The following is a 25,007-nucleotide window of genomic DNA, read 5'->3' on the forward strand; positions in this document are numbered from 1 at the left end:
AGAGAATGGCTGGGGTGGAGTGGATCTTTGAGCTTTCCCTGGATTTACGCCTCACCTCATGCTCCTCCACTGAGATAGCATCACCTCTGTTAGAAGGTGGATGCAGTGTAATACCAACACTGTTGGAAGGTGGATGCAGTGTAATACCAACACTGTTGGCAGGTGGATGCAGTGTGGAGCCTCTGGTGACTCTGCCTTGAAAAGGTCCCAGAGGCGGTTCAGCTCCTCGGCCTGCGAGGCCTCACCACCATCAGGGTGGAGGTTGGGGGTCTGTGGTGGGTGATGTGCTGGACCTTCTGCCATACCTGCCTGGACACATTCCCAGTCCTCTTCCTGTGGGCTGCCTTCCACACTTCCATGCCCTTTTCAGATGGACTCTGGTGTCTGTGTAATGTGCCTCAGTGCCAGATGTGAAGGCAGTGTTCGTCAGCCTGCTGCTTTTATCATCGGGGCTTTCTGTTGGGATAAACCCAAATGTGCTGGTCCACACTGACGTCGTCTATGAAGGACTTGATATATCCTCAAAACAGCTGATTTTCAACACTCTGCAGCATGGTATGGGAAATACATTATATTGTTCATCTTTTCTGTATGTCAGCTTAATCATTGCTTTGTAATATCTTGTGGTAAACAGATATTTTTAACATTGTAAAACAGCCAAAATTACCAAAGTCAAAAACTTTAAACTTTAATGCTTTTTGTCTTGTTAGCCAGAAATTGTTATCTAGTAGAATATTTTTCAGGAGCATGGACCGTATATAATTAGTGGATGGAGGAACAGTAACATCACCCATTGTTTTCTGAACAGTGGTTTTGGGACAGTTATTTGTGATTTGGGGTTTTTGAGCTTGAACTGACCCTGTGGACTTCAGAGGTGAAAGTACATGAGGCAAAGAGCTCAGAGGGGTGGGAATGCTATATGCCAGGTTAGTAAAATTATGAAGTTCATTAGTGATTAGCTCAAAACAGTGCTTTTGCACTTTCCTAATAAAGAATATTAATTATATATTAATTATACAAGTCTAAGATACAAATGAGAAAATAAATCAAATAATTCTGCTCACAAACTACAACACTAAGACTAACCTAGTAGAGACCCAATAAAAACACAGTTAAAGTACTGGATCAGTAAACAGTATCAGTAAGAGTAGTAGTATCTATACAGTGTAAAAATACCCATCTCTAGTGTGGACGTCATTAAAATTAATAATGTGTATATGATGAATACACGAACCATCAACGCTGAAATTCTGTATTCAGCAATATAAAAAAATATGTTTAACAGGACATTTATTAGTTTTACTTAGGCAGCTAATGAAGTACATTTCCTTGTGGGATGCTGGTGATTACATCTTATCAGCTGCAATAAGATCCCATCATCTTTGCATGTATAAAATTAATTAAAGTAACTCATTACAGCTGGGTATATGTGTTAGAGGTGGAGTACAGTGACTTATTCAGTCCATGCAGGTTGAGTTCTGGTGTCCAGCTCAAGGCTCTACAGGAACATCTGACTGATCCCATCCTCTTGTGAGATGATGTTGCATTCTGGTTGAAGTTAATTTCCAATGCTTACCACAACAGACATGAAAAACTGCTACCATCACTCACAGACCAACAGACCACAAATGTCAGGTGCTTTGCTGTTTGGCACCAAACACCAAGTGTACGTCTGATGTTCCTGAGACCCCCCCCCATATCACACCATGTGCATGTGCAACCAAAATGTAAATATGCAAATAATATTTAATTTTTAATTGAAATTTTATATTTAAATATTTATATACATACAAAATTTCTTAACTTTTCTCTACATTAATGATTTATATTTGATAGTTTAAAGCGGATGGGAAGGCGTCGTAACCTTCCATCTACAATCAGCATGTGTGATGAACAAAGACATGAAGGACTTCTAAAACCACCTTTCATACACTGTACAACTGGACTGCATTTTGGCACTAAGGGAAGAACCTGTGTCAATGAAGTGTTGTGTGTTCAGGTGGGTGTATGAAGCCCTGGCTTCTAAAGGCTCATTACAAATTGACAGAACAAAAACATTACATGATACTGAAATGAATGTCCATAAACATGAGATGCCAGAAGAGCCAGGAAAACCTCTTTTCCCTTCTGATGAGACATACACATAATAAATGTTTACGAAGATACTGAAAACAAAACACTTGTGGAATACAGGCCTGACAAATTATCTACATGCATATGCGAATAAAGTAACAGGGAGAAAGATGAGTACACAACTTTGCCCATGTTTGTTTTTAGGTTTCTTTTAATTACAACCATCGTTTCATCATCTTCAAACATATCATCATTAATAATTGTCATTTCAGTTGTGTCATTTTTGGAGAGAAAAGATTTCCTACTTGCCCTACATGTCACTTGTGCCCCTTTAGTTCCCAGTCTTCTATATGTACAGAACACATGTTAGTGTATATTTTATAAACAACCCTTAATACATGTGAAAAACAGACGTTATATCATATAAACTTGAAGACAACACGTGCTATCAGATTCCTTATTATCATATAATATTAAATCACATCAAGAGCACTGGGCTGTGTACCGATACGGAACCAGAGATTTATACATAATGGGCACATGGGAGAAAATCATGGAAAGCAGTGTTAATACCAATTAGAAAAGTCTGGATAACTGTCCACCTGATCAGCCAGACCAGTGTCATCATCAGACATGTTTGTTCTGAACTTCTATGACACTTAGTGTGTTAAGTGTATAGAAATATTTGTCTCAACATCAGCTGAAGAATTAATGGACATGGAGCATTATTATTATTAGGCATATGTATTACTCACTTTATCAATGGGACCGGGTACATATCTGAACACAAACTGAATGTTGGATTTTATTCCGAAATGGAAGCATTCATGTTCCGTGTTACTGACAGACGTGCACCTCCGACTTGTCATCCTCATTTTCCAGTATTTCTCCGTCCTTCTTGGTTGAGACACTTCAGTATTTGCTGTGGAAAACAGCAGCAGTAGTATCAGGGTTTACTGGGGGAGCGGGAGGTGAATACCCCCGAAGCCTCCAGCATGGTCTTTCTTCGGGCTGTTTCCTTCGCCACATTGTGATTGAGTCGCCTCAAACGTTCCTGAGTACAGAACATATACAGCTGGTTACACATACTCACAAGACATTATTCGGATATTACAGGTGTACATCTAAATCTGTTTATTATTAATTTAGTGACCTTATTGAACTACTCATCTTCTTCGTGACATCAGTAGTCTCTGATATCCTGATTTAGTGTTTAATGACAGTTTTATGGTCAGAACAGGACAGACTCTCTCTCTCTCACACATACACACACACGCGCGCGCGCACACACACACACACACACACACACACCTGTATTTACCTGTGTTTAACTACATAATCCCTGTGAAACACCATAAAGTTATCATTTCTATTTCATGGCATTTTTCTTGAGATAAAGATCTTCCTATTCAATCTGTTACTGTTTTACAAAACTAACAGAAACTTTCTGAAATTCACCTCATTTTTTGGATTTTAGTTCAGTTTTACTATTTTTTTTTAAAAAATGTATTTCATTTGCTCACTTTTTCATTAAAAAATACAAAAAGAACACACAAACACTGCCAGTGCTAAGGTAAACACACATATATGAAGTAAAATGGGTATTAGCATACAGTCCACATGCTATGATTAGAGATGATCCTAATGGTCCGAATAGAGCAAACTCTACAGTTCAGTCCTTTGAGGTTTCAGGTTGAGTCCTCTTTTTTTAATATGATCAGTAAAGGATGAAATTCACCTTTAAGTAAAACCACGAAACAATGAAAGATTGATTATAGCTATAGCATCATAAAATTACATCATGATAGCTATAGCTGCTGAGAAGGAGAAATAACCATAATATAAAGATTATATGGTAATATGATATAAAGTTATACAATGATAATTATTCTGATTATTTTATATTTGTATATTATATTTATATTACTGCCTGAATCACGGTTCTAAAATTATTAACAATAAAGCTGCATGACCAATAAAATAGGGGATAACAAGAGCAATGGTCGTGGTAATAGTACATCTATATTCTAAGTAGTGCATCTATATGCTGACCTGCTTGATGCTCCTCTACTGTCTTTACTTTGTGTGTCTGTGGTTCAGTGGTGAGTGCATAAGGGAAGATAGTGTAACATTCATCTGAGCTGTTTAGTTGAAAATAACCATGATGCTTCTGAAAAACCAGCTCAAGCATGAACCAGAACAACGGTAAACAACATAATGACATTAAGCCACATCTTTACGATTCCATATGGACCCTGTGACTATTTGAGTCCATGTTACAAGTACATTTTCAACATTGGATCAATAGCAGAGCACTGACCTGAGCATTCTGCAGAATGTTGTTCACCAGGACCACTCTACGCCTTGCATTCAGCAGTTTCTTTACATATGGGTCCAGGTCTAGAGCGACCTTTTGATGTTCATTTATCCTGCATAATTCTGCAAAGAATATACAACACAAGACACACACAGCACCAAATCAATGACAAGCACATTCCACAAACCACTGACAACTTAAAAGTTTAACAGATAGAAAAGAAACCAATGAGAGGAGTCCATTACCTGTGGCCAGATTGTCTATGTGTTCTCTCAATTCAACCTGGCTCTCTCTGCAAAATGAAGAAAAAAAACCCACATAGTGCATACAGTAACATTTTAACACAATGAACAATCATGTCGATTCTGATTTGATCACAGTCTGATAACAATAAACGAACACATCCGCAAAGGAAATACAGAGCAAAAAGTAGGATATTTCACCGGGAACACACAGCAAAAATAACAGATCATGTAAGACATCAGGCCTGAAAACTATAACACTATGGAATCAACCCATTCCAAATACTTCAACATCTGTGGTCTAGTGCTCAAATATGAACAGTCTCCTCCTCAGAATCAGGCACAATGACAGCTGGGTGGTGACGGAGCAATTTGTCACTTAATCAGTTAACTAATGAGTGATCAATTAAATTACCTGACTGAATGGACATGTAAATCCAGCTGTTGAATCGCAGGTTTCAGGAGGTCAAGCAGCCCTTCAGCAATAGCATCTCTACTCGAAGAGGTTTCTATCAAAGTTGCTGCAGCCATTTTACTTCAGCGCCGACACAAACAGACCGGAAGTGACGCACTACGACGCGGCAGTCATGAGGTCTCCATTTTCTCCTCCGAGGATCGGGAGTTAGCAGCACCATCTTAGGAGGACGCGTCACGAGATTCTGTCGTTTGTAGTTCATTCTAGTGTACATTTGGAAGGAAAACTGACTACAGTTGGAGTTCACTCCTTTACGAACGCGTAGTTAGTTAAACATAGTGTAGGTAATCTAAAGGAAGAATCAGAACAGCCGTCCGCCTGCTGTGGTACTAGCTAGCTCAACCTAGCTGTTAGCTACCTTTAGCTTGTCTGCTCTCAGTCGGCCGAACATTCAGTAAGTAAATACTCAAAATTCTTAATTCGCTTTAATTCAGTTTGAAGACATGAAGTAAATGAGTAACTAGTGCTTGAAGTTTACCCCTCACTCGTATTACTATCGAGCTACCTTGTACCATCAAAGTTATTTAATAAGTTTAACCATTGTATTGAGATACGTTCGTAAGTTCTACCATATGTCCACAATTTCAAAGTATTTCAATATGAGTTAATATATTGCTATGCATTATTATTCGCGTCAGTCAGTGGGAAAGAGAAGGATACTACTGTTTCTGTGGGTAATCCACTGCTGGTTTGGTCGATGTTTGTCCAGACAGCTGAGACCATGCCTAGATACGGATTAGTTTACGTAAAGTATCATCAGATAACTGGGGGATTGTAAATCACTCTTACTTGTGATTTATGTCTTGACTGAAAGAGTTGGTACGGTTGTCTCATTATAAATGTTTTAATGATCTTCATAAAGCCCATGTTTATGTTCTGATGCATAGGTATATGGTTAAGAGGAAATATACACGTATATTGCTTGTGCAGGGATTTAAACACTAGTCTCATAATCCTGTAAGGTACAGCAATGCCAAAACTATGAGAGCATTTTTTTGTTTGCTTTAAAACAATAGCCCTGTTTTCATTTTTTTTTTCTTTAAGACTACCACTTTACAGGGGCTGATGTTCTGTTTACTCTGTCTCCAGGAACCTGCAAGTGAAGCCTGTCAAAATGAGTGCTGCCTCTTCCCAAAAAGTCGTCTTGAAAAGCACGACTAAAGTGTCCCTGAATGAGCGGTGAGGCGCCACGCACCCTGTCAGCAGTTAGTCTACAGATCCAAGGGCCAACCTTGGCTTGTGAAGGTTCTAGTTGTGTCTGCGGAAGCCCACTGTTGGGTACAGGACCCCACATGGATGCTTTACTCACTGGCATTGTTGTGTGCACTGTTCATTCAGTTCTTTTCCCTCTATCAACATTTGTTGCTAAACAGACAGACCTAAATGTGATTATGATTGGACAGAAAGGAAGAAGCTTTTTTGAGCAGTGTACACATCTAGACAAGGGGAGAGGGTTGTGGTCAAATTTGGTAAGCCTATGGTGGACTAGGCCACTGTCCTGAAAATGCCTTGGCACTCTTGCTCCCTGCACAGTATACAAAAAGTATACTCCTCTGTAAAGGGAGAATAAGGCTAAAAGTGAACATGAAAGTGGGGCCATTTTAATGAGTTCATCTCTCTCAGGCTTTTCTTTCAAACCAGCTAAAGTAAAGCATGCTGTCACCAGTTCTCTCTGCTTTAGGTTATTTTCTTCCTCTTCTCTGCTTCAAGTCCATATGACAAGGCACCCAGTCCGAGCTTGGACGTGACCAAGAGCTCCCCTCGCCTTCCGTCTCCCCTCCTGTGCTCTGATCAGTGAGTGTTAACATCAGGTCACGGTCTATGCTGTAAGTGGCTGGGTGGCCGAGCACCCCTCATGTCCAGGGCCTCTGCTGCAGCACAGTGACACCAGATGCCAGTCAGCTGGAGGCCTGTAAGTGGCAAATTGTGCTGTTCTTCTAGCACCTTCTGTCTGCCTCTTTATTTCAGTCTCTTTCTATTCTCAGTTGCATTTCTATTTCCAAAGCAGCCTCTCATCTTGTGCTTGGTTTGAATTCAATTTAAATAGGAATTTATCTGGATTGTCAAATGATTGAGAGAGAGAAAATGAGTGCCAGCAAGTGGAAGAAGCCTTACATGACAAGAGGCTCTGCAGTCCATGTGGCTGCATCCATAATATGAGAAATGACTTGATGTGGAACCCTACTTCCTCCTCCTCCTCTCTATATCCCCTTTTACTTCCTCCCTCTTTTTTCCTCCCACCTCTAAAGCTTCACTAACATGCTGAAGAACAAGCAACCCACTGCGGTAAGCATTCGAGCCACCATGCAACAGCAACATTTGGCCAGTGCCCGCAATCGGCGCCTGGCCCAACAGATGGAGAACCGGCCGTCAGTGCAGGCTGCTCTCAATCACAAACAGGTGAGGCTATGGTCATGCTGCAAAATGTGTCGTTGCCTTCTTGTTTTACTGAAATTTACTGGAATATTCTGATGTAGAAGTAATTTTTACAACATAGTCAAAACTTGCATAAAACCTCACAAAAATAGCTTTTTGACCTTTATCATAATTATCCATATTGATTGGTGTGAAAACATTCATAGGAGCACATAAAGATTACTTAAGCTCATGTCTCAGTAACACCTCTCTAGCACCAAGGAGGATATTAGTTTTCACAGGTGAAATGTTTGACATTCCGTTGACTTTGTGGAATGTCCATTTAATATAAAACAACTCCAGTGAATGATGATGCTCTTTGTCTTATAACTGTCATGTCTAATATTTGCAAGCTTTGGTCTTTTTAAATTTTTTTTGTATACATTGCAGTTTTTCAGACACACCTTTAAGTATCTGCTTTTAATGGTCCTAACTATTGTAACATCTCTTAAATGATGGCAGTTATTGGTTCTAACTATGTATGCTCAGTAGTTGTCATGGAATTGCATTTGTAATCACACTATTTTGGCTTTTGATTAGTAGCAGCTCAACCCTCAATTATCACTGCAGTTGTTCTATTGCTAAGTGCAGACATGTTGAGTACTGTTCTAAACTGATACGAGGACATGATCGTTGGCATATTGAATCTGTGACATGGCTGTGGAGTGTGTTCTCCTCATAGCCCACAGATAGTTGTCAGATCAGTGCACCCTGTTTGACATGATAATGTGTAACAGAGCCTGAAGCAGCGCCTAGGAAAGAGCAACATCCAAGCCAGGCTGGGCCGGCCCATAGGAGCTCTGATGCGAGGAGGACCATCTGGAGGAAGAGGAGGCATGAGGGGGATGACGAGGGGAGGCCTGAGAGGACGATCCAGAGGAGGAGTGATGAGAGGAGCGCTTTCCCTCAGAGGTGATGCTCATGTCCGCCATGCGTTTTCGCTGAAGCAATGGCGCCTCAGACTAAGTGCTTCTGGTGTTGTTTCCAGGGAAACGCATGCCTCCAGGTGGGCCCATGCGTGGCCGAGGCTCCGCTGGCCGTGTGATGATGCGTAGAGGAGGCCGTCACAGGGGAGGAGCAACGGGTCGAGGAGGCGCTCTGTCACGGGGAGCAGCACGGGGAGGAATGGCCAGAGGTCAGACGTAGATAATTCTGCTGAGTTTAAAGTGTGTGTAAAGATGAAATAAGTATCTGAATAAATAAGTGTGTATTTAACCATCCATTCAAATTAGAATAAGAAAATGTGTATAAAACAAAAAAAATTCAATGAAAAGTCATGAAAATTAGCAGTATCCTCTTGGAGATAAAGATGGACGAAGTTGACCAGTGCATGGAACCTTTTCCACTAGAACTACTGTTAACACTTAAAAGGGCCCACAAGGAACAAAAACATCCAGTTAAATTCTACATTCTTCAGATTAATTAACCTGCTGCAGTGGACACCATTGGATCATAGTCTGAAAAGTAGCTACAAAACAGCCCAGAGTTTAATCCATGTTTAATACATCACTTTACAAAATAAAACAAACTAATGGCAACACCAGCACTTCCCATGTTATTCTATGGTAAAAGGCAGGCTTTCATAAAAATATTCTAAATGTAGAGTACATCTGCACTTATTCGTATTCCCTCGCCTGCCCATCGGGCACATACATGTGTATAGTAAATTGCAGTTTTGAAAGTTTTTAATTTTTATTTGGTGAAAGACCACCCTGTTTTATTAATTCCTAATTTTTCACCTCTTCGACTTTCTGAGTGGTCATTTTTTGATCTTGATCCAATAATGGTACTGTGTGCCATCATAATGGAGGCCTTGGTTCCCTAAAACAGGTGAAGGTTTGAGGACCAAGGAGATCAGAAGAGCTATGACCAAGGAGAGACACAGCAGAGCTCTTCTTCCCTTTTCCCTTTGCTTTGTGGAAGTGTTTTCAACAATGTGACTTGTCACATGTAAAAGAGATGTGTGACACACACTTGGATTATACAAACTACAGCAGGACCATAACTAACAATTAGGTTTTCCTCAATCTTTAGTTGTATTAGTTGATTAAAATCATCAAATGCTTGATAAAACTTGTATGTGCTGAAAATAAAAACAAACATTCCTACGTGGCCTACTGACACTCAAACCTCATCTGTCATAAAATTCAGGGGTAAAGAACAGCTGTTGCACTTGTGTATCTGTGTAACTCACCTATTTAACATTAGAACTCCAAAGTAACATTTCCTGTTGTTAAATATCTTTTGCTTCGACGCTTTCCTCGCCTTCAACTTGTTTGCTTTAATGTCTGGTGGGAATGGCGATGAGTCGAGGCGATAACCCAAGGAGCTTCGATCTGAGAACCATCTCAGATTTTGTTGTATACAGACTTTAATCAGATGGTCTTAATTTGGGTGGGGGGGTCTTCTGTGGAATCACCATTGTTTCTATATGTGTTTGTGCTTGACAGGTCGCGGGGGTTTGCGTGGACGTGGTTTTGCTGCCCGTGGTGGTCGCGGCCGTGGGCGGGGCCGGGGTGTCGGGCGACCTGCGGTGACCCGTGAACAACTGGACAACCAATTAGATGCGTACATGTCAAAGACCAAAGGTCACTTGGACGCTGAACTGGACGCCTACATGGCCCAGGCCGACCCCGACAGCATGGAGTGAAGCTGAAGATGCACCAGACACGACTGATACACTGAACCCCGCATACAGTGAAGGGTTTGCACCAGACTGATGGGCTCACTGACGTTTGCTTAGAATCATTTAGACAAGATGGAGGCGGAGCTGTAGAACAGGCTCATCTGAACGCGCTTTGACCACAACTCTGCTGTGTAACAACTCGCTATAAACATTTGAAGACTTTGTCAAGGGACCTTATACACACCACACTTGTCTGGAACTGGCTCATGATCCTGCTGTATTCATCCTCTGGTTGAATCAGTCTTTTTTATTAAAAAAAAAAGTGTACTCATTATTTTGGCTTTGACAACTTACACATACTACATTGGCATATCTACTTGGTCTTTCTTAAAAAGAGAAATATGCGAAGAGTTGTATAAGAGTATTGCCATTTGTCGTTTTGTATTTAAAAGATGTAGTGTTTTTGGGGGGGGGGGGGTTCTGTTTGTTTTTGTTTTGTTTTTATTTTTTAAGCCTGTCAGTTTTATCGGGGAGTTGGTGTTCTTTACCTGTTCTTGAAATAATTTGTTTTAATGATATCAGTTTTATAGACTTTAAATGGACTTGCATAAAAGATTGACCACAAATGATGCAAGTAATGTTGTCTATCCCAAGTCTCAATTAAAATAGCCGCTTATGGCAATCCAAGAATATGAGGTTTTTGTATATTTTCATGGAAATAAAAGGGACAAAGACTGAGATGTATGATTGTAAAAACAACCCACTATAACTAAAAGAGCGTGTAGATTTCAATGGAGAATTCTGTACAGGTGACAACAAATGGAAACACTAGACTTAAAATCTATTAATCCTATGTGATGAGGCATTGTAAAATGGAGAAGACTACAGAAAAAAGTTTTTGTACATTTACAGTAAATGTAAAATTCATCAAACACCATCTGACTTTAGTTTTTGTTTTATTAGTTTTAGTAATTTTCTATTGATTACTTATAAATGACTACATCTGAGAGGAAATCTGAACTTAACATTTTCTGCCTGTTTTTATATCGGTGTACTTCAGCCATCATGTTCACCGGACCAGTGTCAGACAAGCCTGTTTGTTCCTACCCTAACAGAACTATTATAACTATTCTTATAGCTATTAATATTCTATTATTGTAATTACTATTATAGATATTATTAAGATGTATTAACTCTTCTAACTTTTATCATTAGAATTATTCTATCTTTCATGTTCATCTGTTCATGGTTGGAATGTTTGGTCGGGGTCAACTCCCCAGGAAATTTGTCTTTAACATGCTTTTCTGCCTTCTGATTAATATTCATCTATTTTCCAAACCGCTTGGTCCTGACAGGGTTGCAGGGGGCTGGGGTTGAGATCAACCAATGGGTGAAGGCAGCAGTTTTTGATAAGTTTTATTAATTTATGCCATCAATTTATGGGGGCAATGTTTTGATTTATGAGAAGGGAAAACACCAATTCAGACATCAGGTAATGGAATAGAAATTGCATTCATTTATTCTGTATAATAGTGATATATTCTGTAAACTACAACCCGTAAAATATCTAAAGCACAGCTGCAAAAATCATCTACACAGATTATTCACTGAATTAATTTTGATGCCTATTTTTACAAAACTTCACAGATATTTGGATCAAAAACAAAAGCGTATTTTCCTCCTCAGATCTACATTGTTCTCATTCCATAGACCATAGTTGTTTGAACATAGTAACTAGTTAGTAGAAATTTTACTTCATTCTACATAAATCCTACTAATGATAAAGAAATACTTGAAATGGTAAAAAAATTTAAAACGCCCAAAGATGACCGAAGCAGGAGCCTGGTTCGCGTTGCCGGCAGTAAGTCAGACCTGTTCCAGGTGCATGTTGGACTCCGGCAGGGCTGCCCTTTGTCACTGGTTCTGTTCATAATCTTTATGGACAGAATTTCTAGGCGCAGCCAGGGGCCGGAGGTGGTCTGACTTGGGGACCACAGGATTTCATCTCTTTTTGCAGATGATGTTGTCCTGTTGGCCTCATCGAACCTGGACCTTCAGTGTGCACTGGGGTGGTTTGCAGCTGAGTGTGAAGCGAACGGGATGAGGATCAGCACCTCCAAATTTGAGGCCATGGTTCTCGACCGGTAACAGGTGGCCTGCACTCTCTGGGTCGGTGAGGAGTCTTTGCCCCAAGTGGAGGAGTTCAAGTATCTTGGGGTCTTGTTCACGAGTGAGGGAAGGATGGAGCGTGAGATTGACAGACAGATCGGTGCAGCATCTGCAGGGATGTGGTCGTTGTATTGGTCTGTCGTGGTGAGGGAGTTGAGCTGAAAGGGGACGCTCTCCATTTACCGGTCAATCTACCCTCACCTATGTCATGACAAAGGACAAGATCCCAGAATCAAGCGGTCGAAATGAGCTTCCTCCGTCGGGTGGCTGAGTGCACCCTTAGGGACAGGGTGAGGAGCTCCGTCACCAGGGAGGAGCTCGGAGTAGAGCCGCTGCTCCTCCACGTCAAGAGGGGCCAGCTGAGGTGGATCTGTTTCGGATGCCTCCTGAACGCCTCCCTGGGGAGGTGTTCCAGGCATGTCCCACTGGGAGGAGACCTCAGGGAAGACCAAGGACACGCTGGAGAGATGATGTTTCTTGGCTGGCCTGGGAACGCCTCGGGGTCCGCCAGGAAGAGCTGGAGAAGGAAGTCTGGGCGTCCCTGCTTAGACTGTTTCCTCCATGACCCAGCCACATATAAGAGGTAGAAAATGAATGGATGGATGGGCATCCAAAGATGAAACTGATATTGACATGAAGCTAATAAAAAACACAATAGAATTCATTGCGCATCCATTAGCATACATATGCAACCAATCTTTTCAAACAGGAATATTTCCAGATAAAATGAAGATGGCAAAGAGTTGTTCCAATAGACAAATATGGGACCAAACATTTATTTTCATATTACAGGCCAATTTCAATACTCTCTCAATTTTCAAAAATCATAGAAAAATTATTTTTTTACACACTTGATAATACATAGAAAAATGTGGATTATTAAATGATCACCAATATGGATTCCAAAAAAATCCTACCACCTCAATGTCTGTGACAGAACGAGTAGAAAACATATACACATCAATTGATTAAAAAAATATATACAGTAGTATTGGTATCTTTTATTGACCTAAAAAAGGCTTTTGATACGTTACATCATAACATCTTTTTACAGAAATTTGAAAAACATGGATTTTGAGGACCTGTGCAAGCATGTCTGCGCAGCTACTTGGAGAACAGGTAACAGTTCATTCAAATAAATGATGTAAAGACTGATTTGCAAAGAATGACCTATAGAGTTCCACAAGGATCAACTCTTAGGTCTAAACTCTATTTTGTATTTAAATGATGTATGTAATGTGTCAAATGTTTTAAGTTATGTCTTATTTGCAGATAATACCACCCTGTACTGTTCTGGTAAAAATTTAAGTCTATTGTTGCACACTGTGGAGAGAGAGCTACATAAAATTAAGATACGGTTTGATATAAATAAGTTATTAAATATAAACAAAACTAAATTTATCGTATGTACAAAAACACAAAATTAAAAATTAAATTAGAATAATACTCAATATATCAATAGAGAGAGTATATGTAAATGAGTTCCTAGGTGTGATCATGAATTGAACTGGAAATCACATAAAAAATATCTAATCTAAAGTATCAAAAGCAATTGCAATAATATATAAGTATAGATATACCTTAAATAAAAAGGGCTTGTTCTTAATATACTGCTCCTTAGTAATGCCGTACATAACATAAATATACATTAAAAAAAGTGCCGTAAGGGCCATTACATTTACAACTTATGAGCCAACAAATGAATTATTCATTAACTTGCAAATACTAAAATTTTATGATCTAGTCGACCTATACCCTTTTAAAATAATGTTCAAAGTTAAAAATAACCTCCTGTCAAAAGCAATCCAGGAAATGTTTAAAATTAGAGACCGTCAATATGATCTTAGACACAAAACACAACAAGCATCTCTTATACAGTATGTAGTCACAGCATCAGTGGAAATGTTCAGTAAACAGAACCTCAGAAAGTCAAAATATTTAGTCATGAATTTATTCTAAAAAGAATTCAGTGTCTTTATCAGAACATGATCCTGTTTGCTCAACATTTAACATTGCCCCCAAGCATAACGTCGCTGTCGGGTGGAAACCTCTTATCTCCAAAATGGTTATTTTTCAGAAAACTGGAAAAAAAAAAGTATGTTCAAAGTAAATAAATGGAGAAAACTCTTTTCATTGGTTAAATATTTCTAAAAAAAAAAAAAAAAAAAAAAGATCTTAGAGGGACTGAAATATTCACAAAGAAAACATTTTGAACAAGAAAAGGACTCGGAGAGTGCAGACCTCCGCCAAGGCAGATTCACCATTCACCACCAAAATTTAATCATTTCTTCCTTGTGCCAGTATCAACATTTCCTGAAAATTTCATTAAAATCCGTCTGTAACTTTTTGAGTTATCTTGCTAACAAACAAACAAACACGCAAAGCGATCACAATACCTCCTGGCGGAGGTAATAAATATTATGAAATCCTGTTTATCAGAGGAGTAGATCTGTGGAACAGCTGCACAGATGAGTTGAAACTATGTAACCTCTCTCTCACCTTAGAATAAATAAATAAATAAACATAACTTAAAATAAACAAAGACATACATGATTGTGTACATTGTTTTTAATGTTGGTGTGTGAATATATTATGTTTGTCAAAGTTGAAGACATGCTGTAGGATTAATGTATAAAAGGGAGGTAAAATAAGTGTAAAGCTTCAGCCTACTCCTTTTAAGTCTGACTGTACACATTAACTAACTAATTAGTGAAGTTTGTATTATACATTTTTGTTCTCATGGAGTGATTTGTTGGATCTACAGACTGGGTGGATCTGTGGATTGTGTTTGTTCTCCAGACTGAAATAAATGAATAAATGCAACAACAGCTTGTGGAGATAAATGAAGTACAGTCTGTGCTGCAAACACATAACAGAAAGGTGGGTGTATTTCCTGGAAAAATTGTCTAATAGGAAAATGTATATTTACAGTTACTGCATTGCTGTGTTACTGAATGAGTATGAAACGTTTTGATTTTAGAATTTCCGAGGTGTCATGAACGCACCGTAGAAATATCGAAAAGCAGTTTGAATTGTCGTAACACCGTGTATATAAGCCGAAGCAGCACGACAAGTTACCCTTTCGTCCACGCTGTGCACAATGGAGAGCATGAGTCCGCACACCAGGTAATTTGGACCGTCTTATTTGCTGTTCATCATTTGTGGGAAATGATAGGACGAGTTTAAGGTGTCTGCTCAGGTCCACACACTGGCCTGTGGGGTTTGACGGACTTTCCGTCCTCCTGCACCACGTGTCTGTCCCTGGTCGGTGTCTCGTGGGCTGGTTCTATGGCCTTTCCAGCCTTTCATACTTTCAGAAATGTATATGTGGTCTAACTTTGGGCTATCACATGGATCTACTCTGTCTTAAATTAAAAAAAATGCCTGGTAAGTTTTGGGTGAACCAGAGCCACAGTCTAGTCCACATGGTGGAGCTGCCCTCCCAGTGGCTGATCCCAGACCAGCTGTGGACACACAACTGCAGGTTTTGCTTTCACCTCTGCACTCCCATTGCTGAACGGTGACAATGAGGCCTGGTACAGTTATGAACTAATCCTAACGAGCTCCAACTCTGCATTAAACTTAAAGTAACTAATAAACCTGGAATTAAACCTCAAACTGTGTAAACCTGGGGCTCCTCTTAAATCTACCTTTCCTCCCACGTTTCCCGGTTTATAATCCAGTTGCTAACGTTCTAAATTCATGACCCATCAGCCCCTTTTCTGCTGCAGGATCTTTAACTTAACCAAGAACCTTGGAAAACCTCATTGTTTCCACCAGAATTACCTGGTATACTTTCCCTGAAAAAGCAGGCGGCTGTGTGCTGAACGCTGATTAGTGGAACACTTCAGTCACCCTCCAGTGACATCTGCATACCAGTTTATTCCATTTCTACTACACTTGTGTTTTGATCATTTGAAATGTGGAGCAAAAAGGAAGCTGCAAGAAGCAGATGGATGATAACGTCCATCTGGAGAATGCACTATTCAGCTGAAGCTGAGCGTATTCATCTTACTCCTAGAGCGTTCCAGTCATCAGTCTGTCCATCTGAACACGTAGAGTATCTAAGTAACACACTCAACACTGCCTAGAGCTCATTAAATGTATGACAAATACACTCTAAAGAAATTCAGTGGGACTCTGAGTCAGTGACTTGACCAAGCCTCATCTGAATAAATTTTCAGGAATTTTGAGATGCAGTGGAAACCTAAAACACACAGATTACCAGGAATCATTTTACCCAAGTAAATAATATCCTGGGAATCTGGTGGAAAACGGGCTGATGTTTCTGATGGTGCTAAGGTTTGTTGACCTGTGTGCAGTAGAAAACCTCATGTCAGAGTAATGTTCTGAATGTTTTTGATGCTTTTGATGTAAGGCTGTTTTTTTTTTTTTTAATGTAGGTACAGAAACAGTGGGTGAATGGGGTCATTTCATGCCGCCATGAGGAAGTGAGGCCAAAATGTGAAGCTAATGGAGCTGCCAGCTTCAGGTAAGAGCAGTGACAGAATCTGTGGTCAGTGTAGTGGTGTGGTGTGGCGTTGGCACAGTGAGAGTTCTGGTCCAGTCCAGTGGACTTCAGACAGAACACAGTGCACACAGCACTTGGATCTCTTGCAACCCACTGCTGTTAATTTTCTGCAGCAGTGTTACTTCTGAGAACTGACAGCCGCTGCATTTATCATCAGGCTGATGGAGTTTGAACAGTGTATAGTAACGGTGATCTAACACTGATGTGTGTTCCTGTGACAGGTGCTGAATGAGCTGCAGGGTAAGTTCTCCTCCCTTCGATCACTGCAGTTTGAATGTTATGATGATTGGCATAAATATGTTCAACTGCTCTGAACTGTGAGTGAAAGCTGCCACTCTGAACAAACACTGCTGTCATAGTTTCATCAGTTGCTGTTGATGCTGGTGGTTCTTACTTTGCTTCTGTTGGTTGTAGGTTCCTGGTGCAGGGAGTCACTGCCTTGTTCCTCCAACATCACACATGTAGCAGAACTGTAAGTACAAGCTGAACCGACACTAGACAAAACTGCCTTCATCTGAGTGAATTCAAACTATTTTTGATAGAAGAACTTATTTTTCTTTCATGTGAGTTGTGAACACGTTATAAGAGTCTTGTCGTTGGTTTGTAGTTCCTCCTAATGTGTTTGGATTAATGCTGTAAAACCCTAATGTACTGATGTTGGTCTAGTACATAAATGGCATTCAGTATCTGAGTAAGTTGATTGTTTAGCACAAATGCCAAGTACAAAAAGAGATGGCTGTGGTAAACAAGGCCAAATGTCCCCTGTTTTCCCTGCTTCCTTTTATCTAATAGAGTTTGTTTGGCCATTCCATAATAAACATCATTATGGAAAATGTTGTGTTAATTCTAACACATTACATAGGGTTATTGCTGTCATATCTACATCCAGCTGCTTGTTCTGGTCTCGTCATAAGACGATGCTACAGAAACTGCCTCTGTCTGGAGTCCTGGTCCATTTGAAACACTGTGCACATCATGAATCCATAAATAACTAGACTGGCTGAGCGTGGCTTTGGTTATTGCAAGTTTTGTCTCAAGTTCAATTTGGAATGGCATAAGTATTAATGTCTAACATGACTTAAGTTGTCTAACTGGGTAATGTGGTACATTGACCTACACAGCTCCATTCCAAAAGGAACCCTGACATTATGTTAAATATTTTGTATAAAATGGAGGAAAGGTTGTGTGTCTGACTGGTTTGTGGGTTCTGTCTTCAGGTGTTTGCAGTGGAGGTGCAGAGGTGCTACTCTACAAACAGCTCAACGGTAGGTCGCTGAAAAGACTGTGCTGAAACCTGAGGTTTATCCTGGCCGGCTCGTAACTGTAGAGTTGTGTTGTTGGAAGCACCTCAGACAGTAAATCTGCAGTTCGCTTTACTCACATGTTCACTACCGTTGGGCTTGTGGGATAATGCTGCAGTACATAGACCTGCACTGGGACTGACTTCAGTACAAGGTGACCATGTTGATCTGAAAACAGTTCCCTTCACACCTGTGTTGGTTTGATCCAGGTGTGAAACCTTCCCTGGACTGAATGTGTTTGTCATGTGGAATTAAAGCAGTTATTGAATATTAGCCTGCCTACCAGTCACACCATTGACGAATGTTCTAAATCCTGTAAACTGATTCAGATCTCTTTCATGTCAAATAACACGCATTACAATATGCAGAAAAGTAAACATAGAGTTTTTGTTCAGTATTTAGTTCTTAATAGGTTAAAAAAAATCTGGTTTTACCAGTGTATTACTGATATGATTCCAAACTAATTTACTTTCCATGAAATTAACTAAGTGATACAGCTGTAAACTGACACTGTTTGTCTGTTTGTCTTCAGGTGCCGTTCGGGGACAATTTGCTGCCAGAGGTAAAGTGTGTGTAATTACATAAACTTGCTTGACAGCACTGTGTGGTATCTGCACCCAGTGGCTCCCTCCACTGGTCTGTTCAAAAGTCAGTGCGATATCAACCCAACATCTGGCATCGTTGGTCTCCTTACTGCTGGTGTTTGGAGTCCTGGTATTTTTGTTGAAACACACAGATCCAGTGCTCGTCCTCCACCTGTAAAGCTGTGAGGCGGTGTAACTTTTCTATTAAATTGTTCTAATCTTTCCTGCAGGGTGTGTTGCAGCGCTGCCATATTATTATCATCCCAGGACGACAGGTATGACCAGTGGTGGTTTGTTCTGTCCTGACACACTCTGAACTGTAGGGCCACGTCACTGGAAATGCCTCTAAATCAGTTTAACTTCACTCACATGCTCAGGTCCATTAAACTCATCACTGCAGAACACAAACATGGACCGCATTAAAGGAACAAAACTGTAACTGAACATGTTTTTCAACAGTACATTAGGCCTCTTTATTATATATCTGTATTTATACCAGTCAACAAAATGAACTTTGTCCTGAGCTGTGTTCAGCTGAATGACCTCAGATGTGAGTGCTTCATGGCTGTAGTCTGGGTGGGTTTGGTCATATACCAAGGCTTTCAGGCAGCTCAGTTCCTGATTTGCTGTGGAATTGACCAGAAAACAAATGTACCCAGTGGACTTGTACAGCAGCTTGCTGACATGCTCTCCTGGGAACATGACTAATAATGTTTGTGTTTTTTTTTGTTTGTTTTATAATGTCTTGAATGTAATGGATCTGTCTCCTGTATTTTCAGACAGCAGCTGGTACAGAGTCATCACTGAAGACTGAATAGCCGATAAAACTATTGTACTTTCCATTGTCACTTGAATAAAACTGCAGCTCTTGACTTTTGTGTCATTTATTTATTTTTTGGAATAAGGATTGTATCAGACAGATAAACGACGTGTAGAACATGAGGACCTGTAGACCTTTTCACAGGTGCCGTTTTGTACTGTTTCGGTAGAAGATGCACAGGCGTGCTAACACTAATGTTAAAATGGCCTTAGCTCTCGTGTTTAAACATGACTTATGCTTATACGAACAGCACACTCCAAAGATTTTACACATGCCTGTATTTTGCAGTAGCTTTAGGATTATTGTGCCAGACTGAACAGAGTGAAAGGCCTACAACATGTTCTGGAAGGAACTGGTTGAAACATTGACTGTGTCAATTAGAGGGAATGACACCTTGAGAAATAAAACAAAATTCAGCTGTGTATTTTGTGGTATTGGTATAAAGTAGCAGGAAATGTAGACCTGGGTGTAACTTAATTCACAACAGCTGCCCTCATGGGTACATGAGTGTTCACTGGGTTACTGCAGCTTTGGGAAATTTAAATGGAACAGATTATTTAATGTCTGTCACGGTGATCTCGGGTTGTTTTCTAAGGTCCATATGTTTGTAGATGGAACAGAGTTCAGTTGTGTATTCACACCTCTCCAAATGAACCCCCCCCCCCCCCCCCCCCCCAGGCTGTGTCTGAATAGTCCTTCATGCTTAAGAAGCTTCTTGAATGAAATGACCCAGAAGTATCTGATATTACCTTGATAAGAGTGGTAAATAAACTTACCACTCCTCACCAATCTTACAATATAAATATAAGGTGGATCACTACTTCCTTTAGTATCTCCTTCAGCATAGGATACACTGGATCATCGTTTATGAAAGAAGAGGGAATGCCATCCCACTATTCACTGACATCGCCAGATCTGATAGTTCATGAAAACAAACCGTCAACATATCAGACAAGAAATGCATTTTCATCTTCCATGACTATCTAATGTACTGATAGGTTTTGTACTTTAAGCAGTTGTTGATTTTAATGCAGCAGAACCTGTGCTTAGTTTTAAATTTGAGGATTGTGTTACAGGTCTAACCCTGAAACATGGGGTGGTGTAGGTGGAGGTTAGTGGTAGCTCAGTTTAACCCATAAAGACCCAAAGACCCGCCGATGACCAAAAGCATCTGCTCATCTATAATGTTCAGTACCTGTTGATCCACTAATCCTATCAATACATGCAAATAATTGGTGTAAAATACAGTTCTTCATCTTTTCATGGTCATCAGATATGACCCATTTGGACGTTCAGAGGCTCTGTAGTTGCCATGGAAACACTGTCATCTTCTCCAACATTGATTCACCAGTAAAACCCATGGAGTTGGATCAATGACAGTGGATGGACACACTGAGTTTATGTTTAGTTAATGATATATTTTATTGCAAAAGTCACTTTTTATTTAGGTTTCTATGTTTTTGATAAAATAACCCTCAACTTTACTCTTAGCTTTTATGAAAATCTACATGATCAGTAAATCAAATATAGGGAAAAATACCCGATTTACAATTAAAAAAAAAAAAAAAAATACAGAGGATAATAGTATAATGAATAATGACAAATCACTTAAAAAAAGATTAAATGAAGAGAAAAATTCCTTTAGAAACAGCCACAGAAGTAGGACTGGGTCTGTGTGAGTCAAACAGATAAAGTAATGGTTTCCACACTAGCACTTAATGCTAATTCTACCGTGCCAGATGTCCTCAGCTCCTCACCTGTGGGTCATACATTGACAGTAGAATATAAAATGTGTAGCACAGAGCCGTGGCCTGAGAGGTGACCTCAGACATGTTGTAGGAGCAGGGGGGGGCGCCCCCTGGTGGTACTATATAACATCACATCAACCAGACTACAGCTATTACAACCCTAACCCTAATACAAAACAACAAAGCTAACAGCAAACACTTTCAATTCCAATTCTCAAAATTTGTGATGTTCCATACCACAGATTTCCTTTCCGATCTGATTCCGAGTAAAATTCAGGCTGGTATCGGCGATACCGATCCAATTCTAATACTTTGTACAAATACACTTAACGTCTGGAAAACCTAACAAAAATTGTATATTTCAATGAGAGTAATTATTGTTTAATTGTTAAGAACTAGGGTTAATCTGATAGGTTAATCGGTTAATCTAAATTGCTCATAGGTGTGAATGTGAGAGTGATTGTTTTTCGCTGTACCATATGTCCCCCCCCAAAAAAAAAAATTACAATGGGACTTTCCGCATTGATAACTTTCAAAATAATTAAACAATCTAAATGCTGTTGCAGGGTATGAAACTATAACTTGTTACCTACATCTTGCAGAAAACCCCATTTAATTTGGTTCAGTGGTCACAGAGAAATATGGATCTTTCTAAAGCATGTTATGGGTTCATTCATTCATTCATTCATTCATTTTTGCACCTTATCAACGTTTGCAAAACTCAGAAATCTGCTTCCTTTTTGATATAATTCATTATTCATTTCGTTCGTTGAAAATGAAAAGAATCAGTCACATTTTCAAAAGAGCTTTTTTTGTGTGAGAACACAATGAACAACTTCGTATTGGTAAGGCGTGAACACAATGGACAAAGCGCCTCCGTACAAAACTTGGAGGGAAGAGACTTCTGACATGTTTTACACAGATCCACATTTCTCTGTGAACACTGAAGCAAATCCAGTGGGGTTTTCTGCAAGATATAGGGAAATAATTATAGTTTCATGCCCTGAAGTTGCATTTTGATTGATTCTCTATTTTTAAAGTTATCATTGCAGAAAGTCCAATTGTAATTTTTTTTGGGACATACGGTATGTCAGCCCTGCAATGAACTGGTGACATGTCCAGCGTGAACCTTCACCCATAATTAGCTGGGATAGGCTCTGGTGACCCCCACGACCCTAGTGAGGATAAAGCAGGTTCAGATAATGAATGAGCGAATGAATGAATGTGAAGAACTATGATAAAATTTTAAACTTGCACATTAATTCATGTTCCATGAACATGTTGAGATGAAACATGAAAATACTGAACATGAAACACTTCAACAAAAGTATCCAACAGTGACACGTTCCCTCATTCAAAGTTACTGTTAAGGAACATTAACTTATTTACTGTTTTCCTCTTTAGTCTGTTCTGTTTTTTGCTCAGAGCCTCTCCTGCCTTTGAAAAGACCCTCCCTGCTGGTCCAGAAGTGGCAGTCATTCCCAGGGTTCTCACCGCTCGTTTGCTTAGGGCTGAAGTACTGACTGAGAAGTGTGATGCAGTACACACCAACCCAGGCGGAAGAAGAAGTAGTTCCCACCAATCACATATCATTCAAACAAGGTCCCAATAGTTTAGCTCACAGGTGTCAAACATGCGGCCCGGGGGCCATATTCGGCCCGCCAAAAGGTCCAGTCCGGCCCTTTGGATGAATTTGTGAAATGCAAAAATTACACTAAAATATTAACAATCCTTTTAGTTCAGGTTCCGACCAATTCAGACCAATCTCAAGTGGGCAGGATTCAGTAAAATACCATCATAATAACATATAAATAATGACAACTTCAAATTTTTCTCTTTTTAAATGTAAATATTTTCATGTATGTATACTAAAACAAAGTATAATTTTGCAAAAAATATGAATAATCTGAACAAATATGAACAACCTGAAATGTCTTAAGAGAAGTAAGTACAATTTCAACAATATTCTGCCTGATACTCAATGTTTTGTGTGTTTGTAGATCCACTGTGATCTGTAAGTTCTAATGTACATGTGGAAATGATAAACTGAGGCAGAATATTGTTGAAATTATACTTATTTTTTCACTTTGTTCATGTTACTCACATCTTTTGAAAGGATAGTTTGCAGATGTGAACCTGTTCATAATGTAAATTTACTTTTTTCATTCTAAAACAGAGAAAAGTTTGGAGTTGAGATTATTTATATATTATTATGTTATTATTTTACTGGTTCGGCCCACTGCAGATCAAACTTGACTGAATGTGGCCTGTGAACTACAATGAGTTTGACAGCCCTGGTTTAGCTACTTTCCATTGTGTTCTTCTGATATTCATTACTTCAAATGACCGAAGTATCAAAAGTATTGATATTTTGATTTGTGAATCGATTCTAGAGCCCAAAGATCTGGTATCAGAGATATCAATATTTCAGTATCGATCCGTACATTGCTACTCAAAATGCACAATCAAGAAACAGAGGTGAGCTCAGTTTAACTCCTAGCTGCCCTGACTGAAGCCACCACAGTGTGTCTAATGGAGGGGCAGCGATAGATTGAGCCGGATTGGCCCATGGAGGTGGGCCACTGGGTCAGTCAACAAGCTGGAGCCAAGTGTGGTTACAAACAAGGATATGATAGTTTTGGATCTTTCATTATAGTTTAGTTTTATTTAGTTTTGACTTTTTTTTTCTCTAATTCAGTTAGCTTTAATTCATTTTTAGAACAGGTTTGCTAAATTTTATCAGTTTTTTTTTTTTTTTTTTCTAAATGCTTAGTTTTACTTTAGTTTTAGTATTAATTTTAGTTTTGTCATCTCTTTTCTCTTCTTCTCTATCATCGTATTCAAATAAATCCCAGACAGGACTCTGCTGCTTTCTCCCAACTTTAGTCTCCATGTTTCCAGGTAGAGTGGGGACCAGAAGATGACTGGAAACCACAATTGAACACAAGTGACGGACCCTTAAATATCATATGGTGCCAGCAGAGAAAATTGCTAGAGCAAAATAAATCACTTTCGTGTCAATCCGACATTGACAAAGACGAAAACGAAGGGAATTTTATCCATAATTTTTATCCGTTTTAGTTAGTTTTGTAAACACACAATACAGTTTCAGTCAGTTATCCTTTTTTTCTTTTAATTATAGTTTTTATTTATTTCAGTTAACGAATTCCATTCTAGTTTTCGTCATTTTGTTAGTTTTTGTTAACGATAATAACCTTGGTTACAAATCGTGGAGGGGAACCCACATAGTGGAATTTGCATCTCCATGAAAACAGAGAAAGAGGGTTAAGTCCAGGGAGGAGGCAGCGGTGGGCCCAGAGCCATAACCAGGTCATCATACAAAAGCACATGATAACAGTCACACATGTAGCACTTCAGAACCAATGATGGAAAAGGTGAGTGTTGAGGAGAAATGTGAATCTTGTCAGTGATGTGCAGACATGAATGTGTTGAGGGAGTTGATTCCAGAGAGAGGTAGCAGCTATGGAGAAGACTTGGTCATCCTAGGTTTGGAGTTTGGTGGAAACAAGAGATTTGGTTCAGAAAAGAGGAGGCACTGGTGGGATGGGAGTCTGATTCTGAACCAGGTCAGTGTTAAGGGGTCTGCTCACTGTGGGCTTTGGGAGTGAGAAGGGGTTTGACCTGAATGTGTTAGGGAACAGTTTCTCAACCTTGGGGTCGGGACCCCACGTGGGGTTGCCTGGAA

At 39.6% G+C, this 25,007-nt stretch overlaps 2 protein-coding genes and 1 non-coding gene across 3 annotated transcripts; 2 read left to right on the plus strand and 1 right to left on the minus strand.

The window, feature by feature from the left end:
* Window positions 1-2,256: 2,256 nt before the first annotated feature.
* On the minus strand, window positions 2,257-5,205 carry snapin (SNAP associated protein). Its single transcript, XM_030146740.1, has 4 exons — window positions 5,048-5,205; window positions 4,636-4,682; window positions 4,394-4,512; window positions 2,257-3,127 (listed from the first exon to the last, which is right to left on the minus strand). Exons 1-4 carry the CDS (start codon window positions 5,161-5,163, stop codon window positions 3,020-3,022), a joined length of 390 nt encoding a protein of 129 aa, XP_030002600.1. The 5' UTR covers window positions 5,164-5,205; the 3' UTR covers window positions 2,257-3,019.
* An 11-nt stretch (window positions 5,206-5,216) lies between these two features.
* chtopa (chromatin target of PRMT1a) lies at window positions 5,217-10,838 on the plus strand. The gene is made up of 6 exons (XM_030146738.1): window positions 5,217-5,501; window positions 6,197-6,286; window positions 7,357-7,507; window positions 8,260-8,434; window positions 8,511-8,657; window positions 9,973-10,838. The coding sequence occupies exons 2-6, from the start codon at window positions 6,222-6,224 to the stop codon at window positions 10,170-10,172; spliced, it is 738 nt and encodes a 245-aa protein (XP_030002598.1). The 5' UTR covers window positions 5,217-5,501; window positions 6,197-6,221; the 3' UTR covers window positions 10,173-10,838.
* Window positions 10,839-18,745: 7,907 nt separating this feature from the next.
* On the plus strand, window positions 18,746-18,883 carry LOC115428990 (small nucleolar RNA SNORA8). The gene has a single exon (XR_003936719.1). It is a non-coding gene; the product is annotated as a small nucleolar RNA SNORA8 (small nucleolar RNA).
* Window positions 18,884-25,007: the final 6,124 nt, after the last annotated feature.

The sequence above is a fragment of the Sphaeramia orbicularis genome, chromosome 11 (assembly GCF_902148855.1).
Source record: "Sphaeramia orbicularis chromosome 11, fSphaOr1.1, whole genome shotgun sequence".
Taxonomy (NCBI): domain Eukaryota; kingdom Metazoa; phylum Chordata; class Actinopteri; order Kurtiformes; family Apogonidae; genus Sphaeramia; species Sphaeramia orbicularis.